This window comes from Zootoca vivipara, chromosome 13, assembly GCF_963506605.1.
Source record: "Zootoca vivipara chromosome 13, rZooViv1.1, whole genome shotgun sequence".
Lineage (NCBI taxonomy): Eukaryota > Metazoa > Chordata > Lepidosauria > Squamata > Lacertidae > Zootoca > Zootoca vivipara.
This window is the reverse complement of record NC_083288.1, coordinates 27,697,451-27,719,761: the sequence shown is the minus strand read 5'-3', so window position 1 is coordinate 27,719,761 and position 22,311 is coordinate 27,697,451. Positions and strand designations below refer to the sequence as shown.

General features: G+C 41.9%; 3 protein-coding genes and 1 long non-coding RNA gene across 4 annotated transcripts; all 4 read right to left on the bottom strand.

Moving 5' to 3' along the window:
* Positions 1-5,310: 5,310 nt before the first annotated feature.
* On the bottom strand, positions 5,311-6,300 carry LOC118094151 (olfactory receptor 6B1-like). Its single transcript, XM_035134202.2, has one exon. The coding sequence runs from the start codon at positions 6,298-6,300 to the stop codon at positions 5,311-5,313; it is 990 nt and encodes a 329-aa protein (XP_034990093.1).
* Positions 6,301-9,600: 3,300 nt separating this feature from the next.
* LOC132593132 (olfactory receptor 6B1-like) lies at positions 9,601-10,616 on the bottom strand. The gene has a single exon (XM_060282195.1). The coding sequence runs from the start codon at positions 10,614-10,616 to the stop codon at positions 9,654-9,656; it is 963 nt and encodes a 320-aa protein (XP_060138178.1). The 3' UTR covers positions 9,601-9,653.
* A 3,718-nt stretch (positions 10,617-14,334) lies between these two features.
* Positions 14,335-19,438, bottom strand: LOC118094160 (uncharacterized). The gene is made up of 3 exons (XR_004693733.2): positions 19,327-19,438; positions 18,101-18,239; positions 14,335-14,491 (listed from the first exon to the last, which is right to left on the bottom strand). It is a non-coding gene; the product is annotated as an uncharacterized LOC118094160 (long non-coding RNA).
* LOC132593085 (olfactory receptor 2AP1-like) lies at positions 16,050-17,033 on the bottom strand. Its single transcript, XM_060282052.1, has one exon. The coding sequence runs from the start codon at positions 17,031-17,033 to the stop codon at positions 16,050-16,052; it is 984 nt and encodes a 327-aa protein (XP_060138035.1).
* Positions 19,439-22,311: the final 2,873 nt, after the last annotated feature.

Below are 22,311 nucleotides of genomic sequence, written 5' to 3'. Positions count from 1 at the left end.
TACTGCAGGCCTGGCAGAGTAGGATGGGGGGGGGAAACAACTTGAAAACTTTGTAAACGAGGAAAATCTTTAATAAAAAGACAATATGTGGCAGATGCCTGTGAACTCACTAACTTGCATCCTTCCTGCAAGGTGCATAAGTGTACCCTGGATAGCAACTTTGTGGATGCTTTCACTCTTCTAAGGTTGTGGCTTTGGGGTGGGGGTCACGGTGTTACGAGACAGGGGTAGGTTCTATTGGCGACATAGCCTCAAGAGGAACATCAGGAGATCCTCTGATAACTGGGTGCAGGGTTATCAGGCGTTCCAGAGCATTTTCCAGGTGGCCTACTCCAAACGAGACTACTGGCACGTCAACAACCACATGGGTATTTTTCTCAAGCCTCAGGTCCTGGCTGGGGGTGCTGTAGCTATTGTCTTTGATGAGGTATGTTGCCAGCAGGCGCACCACAATCAGAATTCATAATGGGACCTCCATAATAACATGCTCTGACTTGTTGGATCCAAAATGTACTCAGAGCCCTTTCTTTCTCAACTCTATCTCTACCAGCTCAGCATATTTCTTAGAGTCTCCATCCATGATTTCCTTCCCCTTCTCCAACATCATAACTCCACAATTGGGTTGCTTCACTCCTCCAGGAAACACTGTGGAGGTCCTCTCGATTTCATTATCTATTGCCTCCAGCTTTACCATTCCATTTTCCTGTTCTGAAAATCCTCCATCAGTATTTTTTCCAGGTACTCTCTAACTTCTCCAGCCTCAACTTGTCCTCAACTTTTTATTCACCATTGTATGCATCTCTGCAGTCAGTGGGAAGTTTTTCAGTATTTTCACCATACTGAGTGCCTTCTTTGAGATCCACACAGTCCTTGCTTGTCAAAAGTACATTCCTAGCATTCTTCTTCCACAGCAGCATGGCCATGTAGTTTCATATTACAACCAGCAGATTCACCAGTGAAGTGGAGGAGCAAAAATAAAGTGAAATAAAATCAAAACAACTCAGAGCTCCTCTTAGCTGTTCAGAAACTTTCTTAGGTGCATATATTTAAATACAGTGGTGCCTCGCTAGACGAAATTAATTCGTTCCATGGGTCTTTTCTTATAGCGAAAAATTCGTCTAGTGAATCCCATAGGAATGCATTGAATTTTTTTTAAATTTCTTTTTGCCCATAGGAACACATTAATTGAATTTCAATGCATTCCTATGGGAAACCGCGATTCGCTAGATGAATTTTTCGTAAAACGCATTCGTCTAGCGAGGCAAGCTCTGCTCGAAAAATCCTTTCGTTAAGCGGAAATTTCGTTAAGCAGGGCATTCGTTAAGCGAGGCACCACTGTAATGCTTTTTGTTCTATTTGCTTTTCAGCCCTCTAGTGTCATCTCCTCTTAAGTCGAGCAGTCAGGACTTATTTCAGATGAGCTGTTTAACCAGCAGACAGAAAACCTCAGTCATAATTTATAGCAGTTTCAGAAGTAGTTGAAGAAAGGGAGGTTCAGTCAATCTTTGCCCAAGGACTGACCCCCTAGGGCTATTAAGTGGGGTTTGGACAAGATTGCAGTTCTTCTGCTCACCCAAACAGCTTCATTGAAGGTTCCTCAGTCCCAAAGTGAGAGAGCAGCCCTTCTAGAACACTGGAAGTTAATCCCTGTTATCTCTGTTCCTCAGAGATGATATGAAATCTAATGGCTATCATAAATCACCACCGAATTATCTTTGTCAATGGAGTCTCAAGAGGAGATGTGTAATGAGCCATGATTCCTCCCCAGAAATCTGACCTGATTTTCACCCAACACTGGGGTCTGTCTAAATTATTTCTGCTGCACTCACAATCCACAAAATGCACCTTTCAGGCTCAAAAAATCCAACACTGGTGATGTCTAAATCCTAAAGAGAAATCTAGTGTGACATCTCTGGAGAAGTTGCTCTGCAAGGGAGTGCGGAATGGACCTGGGAGTCTATCTGTTGTATGAGTTCTCAGATATCAGGTTGATACCTGAGATTCCTCTGAGGCAAAGGGTGCACACATTCGGGCTCCAACCCATGGGCGTACCCAGCGAGGGACAGGGGGAGGCAGCTGCTCCCCCTAGAAGCATTTTTTTTAAAAATGGTTATAAAGTGATGAAACGAAACAAAATTATGTAGGGCGATGGCAAATAATCAGTTGTTTACCACACTGAAATGGTGTAAAAACCGAGACATATCTAGAGCCACCTAGCGACTGGTAGAGGAATCTATTTCAGCGCTGGATAAGGAGTGAAAGAAGCGGGACAGAGCGAATGGTTGAGGTGGCATGCACCTTTCCCGCTGTGTGAGATGCCCGCTTTGCCTCTATCAGGAGGAGACGACGGCATTAAGGGCTGCCACAGAGCAGATGCAGCCGACCACGACCTCGCTCCTTCTGGGCTGTCCGTGCGCACACACGCGCACCGACTTGTACACGTCCAATTCTCCCCAGTTGCTTTATTTCCATTCGCTGGTTTATTTTATCTCTGAACCTCCTTTCCAAAAAGAAAAGTAAGCCAGAGTTGCTTGTCCTATAACTATTTATAAAAAGGCAAGTAAAGGGGCCCCTGACCATCAGGTCCAGTCGTGTCCGACTCTGGGGTTGCGGCCCTCATCTCGCTCTATAGGCCAAGGGAGCCGGCGTTTGTCCGCAGACAGCTTCCGGGTCATGTGGCCAGCATGACAAAGCTGCTTCTGGCGAACCAGAGCAGCGCACAGAAATGCCGTTTACCTTCCCGCCGGAGCCGTCCCTATTTATCTACTTGCACTTTGATGTGCTTTCGAACTGCTAGGTGGGCAGGAACTGGGACCGAGCAACGGGAGCTCACCCCATTGCAGGGATTCGAACCGCCGGCCTTCTGATCAGCAAGCCCTAGACTCTGTGGTTTAAGTTTTCTTAAAATTTTGATTTCATTCGCCTTTTCCGTCCTGAATGACCATGGCTTGCCCCCCCCCAGTTTTGATCCTGGGTATGCCCCTGCTCCAACCCCATGAATTCCCCTCACCTCCCCCCCCTGCCCCCATTTGCTACAAGTCTAAGGTTGTGCCAAATAGCAGTATTTCCTCTGTTGGGTGCTTTTCTCAAACATAGGAGCCAACTCTGAGGGCCAAGCGGCCTTCACCCCGCCCCACTGTACGAAAAGCTAAGAGACTTTGGATTCTCCCCACAGGCCTTGATAGCTTCAGGCTACGAGAAAGCAAGAGCAAAAATCTGCCAACGTGTTTGGGATGTGGAACTGCAACGCCATGTGAACGAGATGAATAAACACCCAGCCATAAAAGATAATGGGAGAAGATTTCGCCCAGCAAAGTATTTGTCAAAATAACAAATACCTAAATACAGACAGGCATTTACCCTTTACTGCCATCTGCTTTACTGCAGGGAAGATTCGCAGGTAAACCATATGTGGAACGAGTCTGCCCCTGTGGTATGTCGGAGGTAGAAACTGCCTCCCACATATTATTACGCTGGCGTTTCTACAGTGACATATGCCGGGTTTTCATTTCCCCTGTTATGCAAAATTTCTCGAATGAATCCGAATCCCAATGCCTAAAATTCCTTGTAGAAGATAAGGACCCTGAGATTACGATAAAAGTAGCCAAATTTTGTGCAACTGCTATAAAACTCAGGGAACAAGCGGTGTCACCACAATGATTAAGGCCCCCCAAGGGCAACTTTAGGCTATATTTTAGCGACCCAGTTTTAATTTACATATTCTAAATGCTGTAATAAATACACGTGTACTGTCCCTGCCATGTAAATTTTAATGCTACACCATTGAGTTTTATGATTTTTGATTCTGTATGTGAGCTGGTCTGTGACCGTAAATAAAATTGAATTGAATTGGGCCTTCACCCCCCCATAAAATATATGAGGGGGCAGCCCCCCCCAAGTTAATAGCCATTGCCATTCAAATGGTGAGTGTGCAATGCATCATGCCCTTCACCCCCTCAAAAAACATTTCATCAATTTGGGAGTCCTGATTTAAAAAATAATGTTTGAAACAGAAGACCTGGAAGAGTGGGATTATATGCTGCAATAATTTAAGCAATCTGCCCATAGAGATGGGTGAATAAATTGTGGTAGTCTCACAGGACTGCATATGCCAGCTATGTCCCCATTGGCTCCACCCCAGACTTCATTCATTGAGGCAAAAGATCTGAAAGAGAGTATTCACTGCAACTGGGAACCCTGTTAAGTCAGTGCTCTCTACTGTACAAAGGATTCTTTTCCTTCTTTTTTATAAAAAAAATTATTGATATGTGAACAAAAAATTGCAAACATAACAATAAGTAAGAAGTTAAAGAAAAAGAAATTGAAACCATAATGCATCAGAGCCTGGAAGGACAAAAGTAGAAAGATATTTTGTGGTTCAAAAGAGATAATCAAGTATTAATACATACAAGAATCCCCTTTACAAAGTATACATCAGCTGTTGGTTCCATCATTATTAATAATAAATATTTTATATAATCTTAAATGAGCCAGACATTTGCATACAATGGTGGCACTGAGTGAACATGTTCCTCATTATTTTTATAAGAAATAAAATCAAGACACAAAATAAACAGCTCTGCCTTTTAGATATTTAAGTTTATGAGCTATCTTTTCAAGAATGGCCATTTGACAAACTCTTGAGTACCAGCAATAAATAGTATATGGATTGGTAAACAAAATAAATGGCAGCATGGTGGATCAGATTTATGGATGAGCACATGCAAAACTGACACAGGATCAAAACTGAATGATACATCTCTAGTTAGGACACCCTTTAATGGCACATCTTCCTCCAATGCAACAATTTCAATGACAGTTCATGGCAGGGTGGGGAGATATAATCTGCAGCCCCCGACAGTCAAAAGTTGTGGGACCTGTCTTGCATGAGGAATTCAACAGTTGTGAGAAGTTGACACATGTTAATGGTGCCTTGCCATTGTTAGGTATGCAGGCTTCCAGAATCACAACAAAATCTAAACCCTGCAATTCAGGCAGAGCCTTAAATCCAAGGAGGTTAAATTTCTGTCACAGTTGCTGGATTAACCCCATTTCTTCTTCCTATGGTTCATTTTATTCAGTTCTGTAGTCCCAGCAGACTACAAAGGGTGGAATACTAGGTTTTGGAAATGTCTCCACTCTTCTGAGTGACATTATACATGTATATGCTCTGCATCTTTTTTTTTTAAAGCCATCAATATTGTTAGTTTAATTAATTTCACTGGTGGATTTTTGAAATTGCAAGTCACAAACCACTTACTCCAAAGTGCTTCTATTGTTTTCAGTTTGTCTCCTCAGTTACAGAAGCATTTAATTTTGCTGCATTTGGTTTTCTTCCATTGTTCTCCCAGGCACAAATTTGCTGAAGGCTTTTGTGAGCGCTTGCTTGAAGTCTCTGTTCCTCAGGCTGTAGATGAAGGGATTGAACATGGGAGTCAGGATGGTGTAGCAAAGAGAAAAGATTTTGTTCAGATCCCTCAGTGTGTCGGTGTTTGGTAACATGTACACTATGATAAGGGTACCATAGAAAATGGTGACCACGATAAGATGAGAGGAGCAGGTAGAAAAAGCTTTTTTCCTGCCACTGTTTGAAGGGATTTTCAAAATGGTGTTGATAATGCAAGCATAGGAGGTCAAGGTCAGTATCAATGGTGGCATGATGCCTGCGAATCCCACCACTGTCATCAACATTTCTGCCTGCTGAGTTTCACCACAGGAGAGCATTAACAATGGTGTATAATCACAAAAGAAATGGTCGATTTCATTGGGGCCACAGAAATTCAGATGTGACGCACAGAATGCCGTAATTGCAGTAAGTACAGCACCAATAATCCAAGGCGCAACTGATAACTGAACACATAGTCTCCTGTTCATGATGGTTACATAATGTAATGGTTTACATATGGCTGCATACCTGTCATATGACATCACAGATAATAGGTAACACTCAGTGCAAGCAAAACAGCCAAAGAAATAGAACTGGAGGAAACACCCACTAAAGGAAATCCCATGATAGTCACTCAACAAGCTAGCCAAAAGTTTTGGAAGGGTTGTTGAGATGTAGCAGATCTCTAAAATTGACAGGTTCCCCAGGAAGAAGTACATGGGCTTGTGAAGTTGATGATCAGCGAGGACTGCTGTGGCTATAAGAATGTTTCCAGTAACTGTCACCGTGTAGATTGCTAGAAATATAACGAAGAGTGGAGCCTGCAGTTCAGGAAGTGTCTTGAATCCTAGAAGGATAAATTCTGTGACAACTGTTTCATTATCCCTTTCATTTTTTGTCACAAATTGTTCCATTCTGAGACTAAATAAGAGCTGGAACAGAAAGCACAGATTTAAACATTTTCTGAGTGCCATCTGCTTAACTCCATGAATAGAATACATCTATCTATCAACCAACAAACACCCTCTAGATAAGTCACATAGTATATAACTTCTTAGTGATGTAGCTATGAAAGCTAACCAAATTATTATAAATATTCTATGTCTGTATCCTGGATTAACAATTCCTTTTAAAAATATGGAGACTAAGTTAATGTAGAATGAATGACAATGTTGAACAAACTCAAAACATATCTCAGAAGAGATGGGAAACATAAACTGCCATTGGCAGAAAATAAATTCTATCACTCACAATATGTTTTGTGTTACTTAATTCACTTCTTTCTAGCACTTGCATCTGATGACATTAGAAGGCCAACGCCCTATATAATCTCTAATTTTTTTTAGCCAAAGGACTGTGAAGAGCTCCTGAAGTCATCATTTTGGTTGCTATTACTAATTCATATCCATCTTACTGGAAATAGTCCCCCCCCCGGTCTATTCCCAGATATAAATGATCTGAACCTAAAATCTTAATAGATTGGTTATGTTGATACACAAACATAAGGCCATGAATAAGTTAGATCCTTAATTACAATGAGCATACTCTGAGTAGAACGTAGTCGGATGCAGCCCTATATCCCTTGCCTCATAGTGAATGAGGACCCTCAGAACATATTTATCTAACCAGTTCCATAAAATATCTCTTCACCATCACTCCTGCTAGACCCATCACTGTGCTACAAATTCAATACAAAATGTGTAGCAGGTCCTGAGAGAGGAGAGGTCAACACTCCGTCTGATATATATATATATACATACACACACACACACACACACACACACACACACACACACACACACACACATATACCGCTGAAACTGCCCCCCCATCTTCTACATTGATTTGCAGAGACCTTTTTACCTTGAAACATGCTCTCCAAATCACTGCTTTGACCTCTTTCAAAATATCAGAACAGCAGCATATAGATCCTATCGCACTTCTCCATTTCCTCAAACAAAACATCTGTCTACAATACAGGTTTGTGCGCAGCATTCCGGCCTATTTAGTTTGATCCTATCATGCATTTATATATATATTTTCTCTAACACAATGTAAATTCCCTGGGCAATTCAGCCACAGGGAGTTCCAAGCTGATGCTGATTTCACATAACAAAAGGGCAAAGGGGACCTTTCAGTGGGATAAATTTATGCCTCCTCCCCTCTATAGAATAGAAATAAGCATTATGGTAAACACACATGAAATTCCACAAAGAGGAAACGTCAATTCGAAAGATTGCAGCATCTGGTATGGTGCTGTAGATATGACTTTTTTAATTGAGCAGGTCCTCAGCCTCCAACTGCCTCCTGCCTCGGACTGGTCAGCCTCTTTGATTCTGCAACCCACTCCATATCTGAATATCTTTTTTTTATCCAACATTAATTTCATGCAAACTGCTATGTATTGGTTCGACATAACACAAACCTTGCGTGACCAGGTGGCGACAGCCCCAGCCCCCAGGGATTAAAAATGAAGGAATAAAGACTCTGACAACATTATATGGAATTAAAATTAGGCCACAACTTTATTAAACTTCCCAATGTAACTTTATTAAACTTCCCAATGTAACTTTATTAAACTTCCCAGAAAAAACTTGATTACTGAGGCTGGGCCTGAACCTCCAAAAATTAACACTGAGAGGCCCGTTTGCCAGTAAGCTCCCTGGGAACTGTAGCGCCATGCGTGATCCAGCAAAGGGCACCCACAATGTAAAGTATGAGTGTTCATTAATGAAAAAGATAGTGTGCCGTCTATTGGGAAGGGTGAAAGATTGGCTTTCACATTGGGTGAAAGATTCTTGCATTGCAGGCAGTTGAACATCAAATTACAAAACTAAACACCTCCTCCACACACAAAAATACAGAAATGGTCGCAGAAAAAAACCTTAAAATAATACAGTGGTACCTCAGGTTACAAATGCTTCAGGTTACAAACGCTTCAGGTTACAGACTCCGCTAACCCAAAAATAGTACCTCAGGTTAAGAACTTTGCTTCAGGATGAGAACAGAAATTGTGTGGCGGCAGCTTGGCGGCAGCAGGAGGCCCCATTAGCTAAAGTGGTGCTTCAGGTTAAGAACAGTTTCAGGTTAAGAACGGACCTCCAGAACAAATTAAGGTCTTAACCAGAGGTACCACTGTATAGCTAACACAAAGGGAGAGATAGAAAGCTGGGCCATTCCCATCAGCTCTCTTGAGAGACTACCTTCATTAAGCTTCTCCTTTCTTGGAATTATTGTAATATCATCTGGCCACCATACTAACTACTACAGCAATGTGCAGCCTGAAAAAGAACACAGAGTGCCCTGTTCCAGCAAGGTTAAATATCAGTTCTTGAACTGATCCATTGGAGCAATTCCATACAAAGTGTGTTCTCCTTCATGGAGAGCACGTGTTGCGGTGGGGGCAAACAAGACATACCTCTGTTGCTGGGCGGATTAGTTTGGATGTCCACGAATCTTATTGGGGGACCTCTTGGTCGTTGGGGAGAATTTGATGTTGCAATTTATGATTGACGGCCAAGGGGATATTTATTCCCTGCATGCAGCGTTGAGCTGCCTCTTTCCGCTGCATGCATCGGATCACCCGCCCATTTGGCTGATTGGCCGGTGCCATTTGGTTTTTTTTGCCTACTGCATAGCAAAATCGTCACAACTTGTAAGGTTGCGGTTAGGCATTGGTTAAATTTGGTTGGTGGAGGGGGCATGGTTGACTCTGCCTGCCCCTCCAATGCTGCTGCTGCAAGAGTATTCCATTAAAGGAATCCAAGGGCTCGCCATGCTCTTGTCTGAACCCCTGTCAAAGGGCTAGGGCCACGCAAGTGCCCCTGGGAGCATTTGGGGAGAGAATTTGATGGGACATTGAGTGTTTTTTGCATTTATTTTCTAAGGGTACAATGCTACTAGTTTTTAAAAATCCTTCCACCCTTCTAAGTGCCATATTGCTCAACTGGTAGGGCATGAAACTCTCAATCTCAGGGTCATGAGTTCAAGCCCCAGACTGGGCATAAGATTCCTGTATTGCAAGCCATTGGAGTATCTGACTTGTGGTCCCTTCCAACTCTATGATTCTATGCAAATATATGGACATTCTTTCCTTTTTTAAGTCAATTGCATTTCTTTCTGTAATTATATTTCCATTTTCATTAAATTACAAGTCACAAATTACATACGCAAAAGTGCTTCTATTGATTTCAGCTGGTCTTCTCAAAAGGAAAGTGGTTGGGGGTTGCCGCTTACATCATTACAAAAGCATTTAGTTCTACTGCATTTAGATTCCTTGAATTCTTCTCATAGGTACAAGTTTGCTGAAGACTTCTCTAACAATGTCCTTAAATGCTCTGTTCCTCAGGCTGTAGATGAAGGGATTGAACATGGGAATCAGGATGGTGTAACAAAGAGAAAAGATTTTATTCAGATCCCTCAGTGTGTCAGTGTTTGGTAACATGTACACCATAGTTAGGGTCCCATAGAAAATGGTGACTACGATAAGATGAGAGGAGCAGGTAGAAAATGCTTTCTTCTTGCCACTGATTGAAGGGATTTTCAAAATGGTACAGATTATGCAAATGTAGGAAGTAAAGGTCAGGATCAATGGTGGCATGATGCATGACGATCCCAGGACTGACATCAGTGCTTCTGCCTGTCGGGTATCGCTACATGAGAGCATTAACAATGGTGTGTAATCACAAAAGAAATGGTCAATTACGTTGGGGCCACAAAATTTCAGCTGAGATGCAAGGAAGGTTGTAAATGCAGGAAGCACAGCACCAAGTATCCAAGGAGCAGAGGATAGTTGAACACATAACTTACTCTTCATGATAGCAACATAATGCAGTGGTTTACATATTGCTACATACCTGTCATAAGACATCACTGATAAGAGATAACACTCAGTGCAAGCAAAAGAACCAAAGAAATAGAGCTGAAGGAAACACCCGCTAAAGGAAATCCCATGATAGCCACTCATAAAACTTACCAAGATTCTAGGGAGGATTGTTGAGGTGTAGCAGATCTCTAAAACAGACAAATTTCCCAGGAAAAAGTACATAGGCTTGTGAAGATGATTATTGGTTAGGACTATTGCAGTTATAAGAATATTTCCAAGCATTGTCACTATGTAGATTGCTAAAAATATAACAAGGAGGAGAGCCTGCCATTCAGGAAGCGTCTTGAATCCTAAGAGGATAAATTCTGTCACCTCCGTTTTATTTACTATTTCTTCTTTTGCCATGAATTATTCCATTCAACAACTAAATAATTATTGAAACAGAAACCACAATTGCCAATGCTATATGAGTGCCACCTATTTATAAATATATAATCTTTCTATCCGCAAAATAGTTTGTTAAAAATGCTAAACTGGTCCAAAATTTCAATTCACATTCATTTTACTGTAAAGGGTTCTGTTCAGTTTATTTTCAGAAACAGATGAGCTGAATTTGAACATAAAACCTTAAGAGACACAGGAAAATACAGAAGGAGGGAGGGAGGGAGGGAGGGAGGGAGGGAGGGAGAGAGAGAGAGAGAGAGAGAGAGAGAGAGAGAGAGAGAGAGAGAGAGAGTTGTCACAATTGTTGTATACTATTCTAGGAGCATGTACAGTAGTTGTTTTATCTTTGTTTTTAAAAAAATGGGGGAAGAATTAGCATATATGAAAATACATGATAGCATTTGGTTATGTTAATACACACATGTAAGGCAGTTGTGGTGCAGCTTTTTTGGCAAGAGTGTCACAAATCAAGTCAAAGTTCATAGTACAAATGTAGTTCATAGCAGCTTGGGGAATGTTTGACTATCAGCTCCCCAACCTACAATTCCTACAATCCTGCCATGTTCACATACTTTAAAAACTGAAAACTGAAATGAATGTTTGGCAGATTACAGATCTTAGCAACAGCTTTGACCATTAATATAGAGAAATGTTTACCTTTGTTTCAGGGAGGTGAGAACTGAGCCTCCAGAAAATATGCCTTTGTTCATTTGCTTACAGAAGTCTACAACTTTATTGAGGTGTACTATCTGGTGGAATATTGCAGTTGAAAGAAGCTCTGCTATGTAAGGTTCAAATAAACCCTAGGAAAGATCAGCAACTGCCACAAGTTTCATGAGACTAGTTCATGTGCAAAACCAAAAACAAGCATAAGGCGAGAAAGCCTTGATGTATTCCAGATCACAGCCTTGGACACCTAAAGCACATTACATCACAAGAAAACTAATAACAAGTTGCCTTAGACCGCTGATCAGCCCAGTCCATTCTGATTGAGGATTTGAGCTCTTGAGGACCTCAGGAAGACAAGCTTTCTCTGCTGTATCACATGAAGTCCTATTACTTGGGGACTGAATATTGGAAAGTCTGCATACATGATTTATAGCCAATGCTAGTTCTAATTCATTGACATGACTGATAGAGGACTATCATAGGTCTTTTATTTCAACTGGTTTACCCTAAGTCCCTTTCCCTGAGAACATATTTTCAATTATTTTAGTTCCATAAAGGATCTCTTCCTTATCATTCCTGCTAATAATATCGCCAGAGCTCCATCACCGTGCTATAAAATCACTAGAATATCTGCAGCAGGTCCTGACAGGCACCATCACTCCATCTGATGATTTTGTAATATCCCTAGAACTGCCCCCTTGTTTCACTCTTACACACACAGACCTTTGTAACTCTAAGCATGCTCTCCCCATCAGTGCTTTGACCTCTTCTTTCAAAGTAGCAGGACACCTAGATATAGATACTATGGTACTTTTCCATTTCTTTCCTAGAACAAAACATGACTATAATAAAGGCCTGTACAATACATTCTAGCCTATTTTCTCTAACTACATCTTGCAGTTCTTTATTTTTCCTCTGAGATGATGTAAATTCTCTGGGCAAAACTGCCACAGGGAGTTCCAAATTAAGTCTTTAGCTTGTTTCAGATAATGAACACTTACTTGCCTTGCTGGTGAGCAACGTTTGCAGCCCGATGCTGTACCTCCTATGCAGACACACCACACCATTTGGGCTATGTACATTCTCCTCGGCCACCACGAAGGCTCACGGATTCCTGCCAAAACCAGTTTTCAAATCGGGCCAATCTGCAGTGGCCTAGGGGGGATGTGGTTTGGTGAGCGGACCTGAGTTGAGCAGGCTTCACTCAGGTCCACCTCCGCCCCCAGATATATATCCCAGCCAACACTGTGCTCTTCATCCAGTCGGCTGGACAGGTCACTCACCCTTTCCCTCCTCACATTAATTCTTGCTGCTTTAACCTTTTTTCCTTACAGCTAGGAGGGCTTTGCTTTGGTCTTATGATGGTTGCTGTATTCGGGGCCGGGAAGGAATTTCCCCTGCGCTGCAGGTTTCGCCTTCCCTTCAGCACTAGTCACAACTTGGTGTTTTAGGCCTTGGGCAGAATCTTATGGTTTTCATCCAATCGGGGTGTGGTGAAGTAGTGACTCACCCACCCCCCTGGTCTCACTGGGGGCGATAACAGGGTAACCGGTTAGAGGGGTTTGGAGGGAAATCTCTGACCAAAGAGCCAGTTGCTTAGGGCCAGTGGGCCATAGAGCTTCCCTCAGCATTTGGGGGCCCATCTGCGTAAACCTGCGCTTTGCAATGGACCCACCCTCGAATAGACCCTGCCATTCCTCAGTTCCCCAACAGGTGGCTGAGAGGAAATATATGCTCAATGCCTATGCCAAGGCTTCTCACATCTGAAATCAATAAAGTTGTGGCCATTTTAAATCCCAGACGGTTGTTGTGTCCATTCATTTACCCCCCTAGGTGTGCTGGGTGGGGGGACTATGCAGCTGGGCATGCATTATAAGGACAAAGGGGACCTTGTGATGGAATATTTCTTCTAAAATTGGTAGCAAAGCTTTCTTGCCTCTTCCCCTCTATAGATTGGAATGCAGTCTTATAGAAAAGGCACATTAAATTCTCCAATGAAAACATGTCAGTGGGTAAAATGAATAAAAGTTGGAAATCTAAATGAGAGCTAAAATAAACCCCAACCTAGCTCATGAGGTCACAGAATAGAATTGATGGCAACAGACTCAGCACACAAGTATAATTGTTTAATCTCTTTTATATTGTTGTAGCCAGTCTTGGGACCTTATGGTGGGGGGCTGGTTAAGAAATCTAATTGCTACTGCTACTAAATAACAAGAACAAGAGCAACAAGAAAAACAACAACATTTCACAATGTCTAGAATTAGATTCAAGAGGCAATAGTGATGGACACTGGCTTGGATGTTTTTAAAGGGGAATGTGGCAATTCTTCAGGGGAGCACACTCTATCTGTCAGAATGTCTGGTTTTAATAATTATTTTAACTGTATAATGCATTTTATTTTGTTTTCATTCTATTTAATGTATTTTATCTTTTGTAAAAACTTTTGCTAGACTGAATGAATGAATGCATTTATACCTCTCCAATGAATTCAACACAACATCCAATGCCATCCCATTTCCCCCCTTAAAACAACACAGTTACAGACTGGTAAGAAGCTGTTCCACCAGAAGGGATACACAATGTGTGATATGTATGTGTGATATGTGATTCTGTGTATGTTTCTGAACCACCCCAGACATGTTTTGTTATCTCTTCTTTCATTACCACATGAAAATTCTCTTCCTCCCCATAGTAGAATGAAAATCTTTGGTCTCTGCTGCCTACCAGAGGAGAGGACAGTTCAACAATGAAAAGAACTGCCTAGGGAAAGGGAGGGGGATCTCAAGCACTGGGGATCTTCTAATAGTCTGTACAGCAATTTGCTGGTGATGCTCTAGCTCTGGATTCCCTTCATTGAGAAGGTGGTTCGATCGGATGGAGTACAACCCCAGGCTCCCCCTCTCATCTATGTCTTTTGTTTATCCAACACGGATTATATGTAAACCTTAATGAGAAAGATATCCATTGAGAAGTTGCTCTGCATGGTGATGAGGAATGGAGGTCAGTGGAGGAATCTATCTGCTGCATGAGTTCTCTCATACAGTTCCATGGGTTGAATCCTGAAATTCCCCTGAGGTCTGAGCCCATTGCCATTTGCTGGAAGGAGATTGCTACAAATCTAAGGTTGTGCCAAATAACAGCATCCACTCCATCAGGTTCATGATCTGAAACAAAACGAAATGAAAAATGAAGTAGGGGATCTAGAAGGGTGAGATGGTATAATCCAATAACTTGGACAAATAAATTCTGATGTCATCTTGTCCAGTGCAAAGGACACTCTCTCAAAATATATTGTTTATTTCAATTATGTAGATGAGAAAGAGAGCAATGGGTAGAGAAATATTGTCTGTGTGGTGGTTCTCCAAGGTGGTTCTGTTAATCCCATTGTATCTTCTCTGGAGCAAACAATGCTTGTATCTTGCAGTTTAAGATTATCCATGAGGCCTAATCTAAGCATGCAGTAGAATTTGGAAGCAGACTTATTCCCCAGTCCTTGGAAGAGCACAATTTGCAAAGACCAGCATGGCCAGTGTGAATGAGCAGCTGTAAGGACTTTGCTTTCATCCTCTCTTCCTAAAAGAATATGTAAAGTCAAGTGTCCTTTGTTGAAGTGAGGGGAAGGAAATGCTTGTCTCTGCCACTGGTTACAGGAACAAGACCTATTGAATATATATATATCTCCCTATATTCATAAAAAGGTAAGGCTACTGTCACGTTGCAGTTCATCCAGCTGCCAAAGAGTAAACTGTTCAGTGAAACACTTCCCTCCCCTCAAACATGGCTGCATCAAGGTTTAGCAGGGGGGAGGTGCTTCAAAGAGAGTTTTAGAAAACTGCTCTGTGAAGGCTTTCACTTTTTATTAATCATAGTTGCAGTGAGATTTAATGGAGGGGAGAGACTCTTCAGAAAACTGCTGTCTGAAGTTCCTCCTCCCTTCTTTAAAAGTGGGTAGTGGTTGTAATGAGCTGTGAGGGGTGAGGAAAGGGCTTGGAGAGGGAATAGGGATAGAGATTGGAGAGGTGTAAAGGGAAGGGGTTTCGCCAGGTGTAAATGGTTAGCAGAGAGGTGGATTGGCAAAGGGATTGGCTGGCAGAGGGACAATGGGCAGCAGCCCCTGGTCTCTCTCTCTCTCTCTCTCTCTCTCTCTCTCTCTCTCTCTCTCTCTCTCTGCATGTGTGTGTAATGCTCTTTTAATTATTCTTCATTTTTTAAAAAATTAAAAGGGCCCTATGAATCTGCAAATAAAATAATAATAATAAATGTGGAAGACTGAGGTGGTACAGTAGGCTTTACCATATCAACCTGAAGATTGGAGGTGTGATGGGTTGCTGTTTGTTCGTTGAGGAACATTCAGTAATGCATCACACCTCCAATCTTCAGGTTGATATGGTAAAGGATGCGTTACTGAATGTTCCTCAATGAACAAACAGCAACCCTGCAAGTTAAAAGAAATGTGAATATGGTTCAACCACCTTCAACACCCTGTTGTTGTTTTCTGTTTCTACGTGACAGGGGGGGGGGAGAGATGCATGCAGTGGAACATTAAAATGTGATATCCTGGGCCTACAGTCTAGAGTGGTACAGTGTCTCCCAGTTTATTCCCATTCATTAGGCTGCATGGATATATTTTGGCTGATTTCATTGGTCTTTTTATTAGAAAGAAAGGTCTGCAAGCTGCAGATCACTACTGAAGAGTTCTACTGGTGTTTTGTTTTTATTTTTTCACTGAGGCTGGATTCCCTGAGTTCTACTCAATGGCACAAAATGGTTGATGGTTGTCCTAAGGGCTTCCTTGAACTCTCTGTTCCTCAGGCTGTAGATGAAGGGATTGAACATGGGAGTCAGGATTGTGTAGAAAACAGAGAAGACTTTGTTCAGATCCCTCAGTGTGTCAGTCTTTGGTAATATGTACACTATGATTAGGGTCCCATAGAAAATGGTGACCACAATAAGATGAGAGGAGCAGGTAGAAAATGCTTTACTCCTGCCACTGTTTGAAGGGATTTGCAAAATGGTGCTGATGATGCAAACATATGAAGCGAAGGTCAGTATCATTGGTGGCATGGTGCATGCCGATCCCAAGACTGACATCACAATTTCTGTATGCTGAGTTTCACTACAGGAGAGCATTAACAATGGTTCATAATCACAAAAGAAATGGTCAATTTCATTGGGGCCACAAAAGGTTAGCTGCGAAGCAAAAAATGTTGTAAATGCACTAGCCACAATGCCAGTCACCCAAGAAGCTAGAGACAACTGAACACACAACCTATTGTTCATGAGAGTCACATAATGTAGTGGTTTGCATATGGCTAAATACCTGTCATAAGACATTGCAGATAAAAGATAGCTTTCTGCTCCAGCCAAGAAAGCAAAGAAATAGAACTGGAGGAAACACCCACTAAAGGAAATTCTATGGTAGTCATTTATAATACTAGCCAAGATTCTAGGGAGGATTGTTGAGGTGTAGCAGGTGTCTAAAACAGACAGGTTCCCCAGGAAAAAGTACATGGGCTTGTGAAGATGATGATTGATTAGGACGACTGCAGCTATAAGGAGGTTTCCAACCATTGTCACCATGTAGATTGCTAAAAATGTAATAAAGAATAGAGTCTGCAGTTCAGGAAATGACTTGAACCCTAGGAGGATAAATTCTGTCACTGTTGTTTCATTATCATTTTCTCTTTTTTCCATGAGTTGCTTCATCCAATAACTAAAAAAGATAAAAAACGGAAAAAGCCAATAGTTGAAAAAAATTGAATGAACGAGAGTTTCACAACTCCCCCCCCCCCGTATGTTTACATTTGGTTACCACTCCAAACTGATGCCAGGTAAGTTGCATTGCAAATGGCCAGTTAAGTTGCATTGTGTGTGAGTTCCTCTTATGAAAGCTCATTGGAACCTTTATTAACAACCCTGGATACTTAGCATGTAGAGAATGAAAAATTCTGTTGCTCAGTATTATAAGCGTCTGTTATGTGATGGAGAGATGGGAAAGTTAAACAGCCACTGGCCACATGCTGTTAGAGATCATGTCTTTCTAGAGCTTATGTTGAATGCAACATTGGAAGAAGAATGGCCCAGATAATCTTCCTACGTGATTCCTGCGGTCATACAATTGACCCATTAGCATCATAGGAGAGATGCATCACAATTAATTGTAAAGTTTACCTATGATGTGCATCATCGACATACAAATATTTCATGAAAGAAAGGTCATTTCATTTTTTATGATATAGATACAAAATTTCACTAGACACATATCATGGTAAAGATGTTCCAGCTGTGCACCTCCACTTCTGGAACCAATGTAGCTTTTAGACATTTTACTGAAAAGCATTATTGTTTAGTCTGATTCCAGGAACAGAGGCAGTAAATTGGAATTTATGAGACTTATGTATGAACATATGAAAATCTCAGCTGATCAGTGGTCCATCTAGGCCAGCATCCCATTTTCCTTCGTGACCAAACAAATGTCTCTAGGAAGTCCACGAGCAGAAATAAGATAGTTATAAATTAACATATCTGGTGGGATATCATCATGTCACTGCATTCATGTGAACAAGAGGTTGTCACCCTTTTCTGGCAACTATAGAAGGACTGAATTTGGAAATATACAAATATAATCCACGATAGAATGGCTCTAGAATGTTCAAAATGCTATTCACACAGTGCTGTTCTTTTCAAACGTAATCATGACCAAAATGAACACTTCACAAATCAAACTTATTGGCAGTATAATTGTCTCCCAACCCCACCCCGGTAGACTTTACCTTCACTTTGAGAAGATGTGGATTGAGCTTTCTGACAATGTGTCATCCATATTTTGTTTCCAGAAGTCAGTAAAACCCCATTATAGCATGCTGCCATGGGATTGCCAGCTAACTACCATATTAAGCTGGAGGAGGAGCTCTGCAAGGCACAAAGAAATAAGGCATAGCAACTGTCTTGAGATCTTATCAGAATCTAGTTCCTGTGCAAAGCAATTATAAGATACAGCAGTGAGGAATGAGAGAGAATTGAATTCAGTTCACATTTAAAGGCAAATGTACATGATTGACAGTTTCCAAAATAATACACAATCTGAAACACATCCATCCTTCAGAATTTGTAGTTAATTTTGCAGTGCAGTTTACCAGCCAAGTAATGTACACAAAAATGCATGTTCTTAGCTAAAATATGTGCTTAAATGCATATATAATTGAAAATAGAATACCAAAATGCATTACATATGGGGAAATTACTTTCCGAAAATGAACATGAGACAAAATTGCATATTAAAATTGTATATTTTGATAAATTTTTACAGGATTTCTGGTAAAAAGTGCAAATTGATGTGGAAATGTGGAGAACAGAATTTAAGACTGAAGAAAAATGAGAAATTGTGAGAACTGAAATGGTCAGATTCACCCATTTTTTTATGGTAGCTATTTGCAAACCAATAATGATTACAACCAAGACAGGAGTCCTTGGCGTGCTATGGTCCATGGGGTCACGAAGAGTCGGACACGACTAAACGACTAAACAACAACAACAAATGATTACAACACATATTTTAAAGCAGCCTCGAGCCACTGATCTTTCTAGTCCCTTCTGACTCTCAAATATAACAACCAGTGGACTTCTATATCTCTATCACCCGAGATCCTTTTCTTTGGAAAATGCTAGATTAAACTTAAGCACTTGTGTCCTTCAACAACATGCAATGGGACCTCACATAATGAGATAGAACTCCCTTAAGTGTGATTCTATTCTGTATTATGTAAACAGTTCTATAAACGTTCTCATTGGCACTCTTTTCTTTGCTGTAAAATCAACAGAATAATTGCAAACGGTTCTGAGAGGTCAAGATCCCAACATGATAATTTTGTAATACCTCTAGAACTCTCTCTACTCTTCTCTCTTTCACACACACACACACACACACACACACACAGAGAGAGAGAGAGAGAGAGAGAGAGAGAGAGAGAGAGAGAGAGAGAGAGAGAGACTTTTGTACCTTCAAACAAGATTCCTCCTCTCTCAGCATGTCAGTAACCCAGTATATATGGATCTTATGGTATATTTTCATTTCACAAAATGTCTGCCTATGTGATAAGCAACAAAGTGAGATGTTCCAGCCTACACTCTCTGACTACCTCTTGTGGCTATTTATCTTTTTTTTTTCCTGAGAAAATGCTATGTCTTTGGAGACCTCTGTGCCACAGAGGACACTGTTCAGCTTTTGGGACACTCATTTTAGAAAATAAAAATATCTAGTGGGGAAAATTGACTAAAAAACTCATTATTAGAGAAGCAGTGTGTTCATGTTTTTTGTGTACCTTTTAAAATTATGGATTTGAAATGTAGCATGGTAAACTCACATAAAATCACCTGATGAGAATACGGCAATGCAGAAAGAATTACACCAGGAGTCAAAGTGTGATATCTCTGATCTTATAACACTAGGTGATGTGCTCAAATTATTGGCAATAGCATTATTGGAACAGATCACTTTATAGAATTCCGGGTTAGAAGTTGATTCCATACGAAATAGTTAATGGGGATTTGTGCTACACTCCCAGCAGAGGTTTCCCTCTCAATGCATTTTTAAACTTGCCTTTTATCAGAGGAAATCAGGGCAGCATACATGCCCTCTTGAAATGATTTGTTTTATTATGAATAGAGAAAAACATGGATGCAGCTTTGTTGTTACAATCTTTGGTTACACAGTACTTGCATAATAAACACCAAGATTGCTACATATCTTTTAAATGTAGATGGAGTACAGCACAAGTGGAAGTGTGAATGAACCACAAGAATTTGGAGTACAAGGGAGCACGTGGTGAAAGGGGATGGACTGCCCCTGCGACCTGGCAACCAAACCCTGTGTTGTGGGTGGGAATGTTTGGATGGCCACGACACCCTATTGGAGGTCCCTTGATCCAGGGTGTAATTGGACCAATGGGATGCCAATCAAATAGATTAAGGAACCTCTACTTAAGCCGATGCACGTGTCCCTGAGCTTCCTCTTTTGGGCTCAGAACATCGGAACACCCGCCCACCTCTCCCTATATTTAGGGCTTGTGCTTGACCTTGCTATGCCATCGTGTGTCACCTGTGGCTGGGACAGGGTTACGGCAGGAATTTTCCCCACTTGGCTGATTGGCTGGTGCCATTTGGGTTTCGCCTGCCATGTAGCAAATCGTCACAACCTGTAAGGTTGCGGATAGGCTCTGGTTCAGGTGACGGGGTGGCAGTACGCCTAGCCATCCCTATGCGTTGGGTATTCCGCTAAAGGAACCCACAGACTCATGGCTGGTCTTCCCTTTGAGGGGTTGTCCCCAGAGCCTGAGTCCAGGGGACATCTGGGTGGAGGTCTAGCAGGGCTCCTGCTTGTCTCTGTCCCAGGTGTTCACCTGAGGCTGACTTATGGTTGGTGCCCAGGCTCAGCACTACCTGCAAGGGTGCAGGGAGCTAGTCGAACCAGAGCCTATACAACCACTCACTTGATTGTAATCAGTAAAGTTGTGGCCTAAATTCTGCCAAAAACCAAACCAAAAATTTGAGTCTTGTCTGAATATTTTTTGGGGGGTGGTTAAAAGGTCTACACATGCAAATGTTCCTTATGTGCAAGCATATCAGTTTCCCAGATGGAATGAGCTCTGCTCCCCCTTGTTCTGGGTGATCTCCTAGCAATACCTCCTGAACCAAAAAACACCAAATAAATAAACAACACACTGAGAATTTCCTTTAAAATGTAAAAATCCCCCCTCCTGTATGAATACATTGGCCTCCCAAAAGAGGACATGTCCAGGATTTCCTAGATGTATCGCAACCCTATCTGAGCACCCCGACAAACCAACATCACCCTCCTTTCCATATGGTTCATAGTTCAGCTGGAGAGATGCTGCCATATCTCCCTCATCATGGCTCAGTCAGGACCATACCTGCCAAGTCTCCCGCTGAAAAATACGGGATCAGCGGCGGCGCAGCACCGGAAGTTGCGTAGAAGCAACTTCCGGGGCCGCTCTTCCCATGTGGGCACTGGAAATAGGGCAGAGCAGCACCGGAAGTCGCTTCTACACATGCCGGCAGCCATCTTGGTGGTGGCCGTATGGTGGCGGCCCTCTTGGTGACGGCTGCCGCCATGTGGCCACCACCAAGATGGCCACTGGGCATGCGTAGAAGTGACTTCCGGTGCTGCTCTGCCCGATTTCCGGTGCCCACACAAGAGCAGGACCCAAAATGGAGGCTCCCTGGCAGGTAGGAAATCCGGGGGATTTCTGGGATTTTTCTCCATTTGGGAGAACAGCGGGAAATGGATTAAAATCAGGGGGTTTCCCGTGAAAAACCGGATACTTGGCAGCTAAGGTCAGGACCCAGACCGCTAACTTGAGCCTGGCAGATCTTAAGCTGGCATAAGCCATAAAAAGGGAGAATCCTGGGGAATCAGAGAGAATGGACCCTAAACCCATACATCTGGCCTGACAACCCCACATAAATTAAGCCAACAAATAGGGTGGCCTAACACAAACAATATTTGAAAGATTGTTTCCCCTCTGCCATGCTTCCCATGTATGGGATTTCTCCCTATCTTTAAATTTAATTTTAATACACATTAAAGAGTGTAGGTTCATATATTTTACTAGGTCTGCTCTACGTAAAACTTAATTGGATACAACATATTATCAAATTTGGAAAAGTTTTCCAGATATCCCTGGATAGGTGGATAAGACTCCAGTCTGAGTTTTCAGACTCTGTTGCAAAAGATCAAATGTTTACCTTTCAGCAGCCTTGGAAATTAACGTCAGAGACGCACAGCTCTGAACATGCACTCTTTAATTTGACAAAGAGCCAAAGGCCCACTTGGATCAATTCAATTCACCTTTGGACAACATATTGAGAGGGGAAAAGGTTGGTATATGAGTTATAGGGTAACCCAGAGGGCAGTTTGCTTAAATTCTTTGAAGTACGATAAGGCCAATGTCTATTTGTGCTGATT

Excerpts from the sequence above, each read along its gene's own strand:
- LOC132593085 (XM_060282052.1), bottom strand. The coding sequence starts at position 17,033 with ATGAAGCAACTCATGGAAAAAAGAGAAAATGATAATGAAACAACAGTG.
- LOC132593132 (XM_060282195.1), bottom strand. The coding sequence starts at position 10,616 with ATGGCAAAAGAAGAAATAGTAAATAAAACGGAGGTGACAGAATTTATC.
- LOC118094151 (XM_035134202.2), bottom strand. The coding sequence starts at position 6,300 with ATGGAACAATTTGTGACAAAAAATGAAAGGGATAATGAAACAGTTGTC.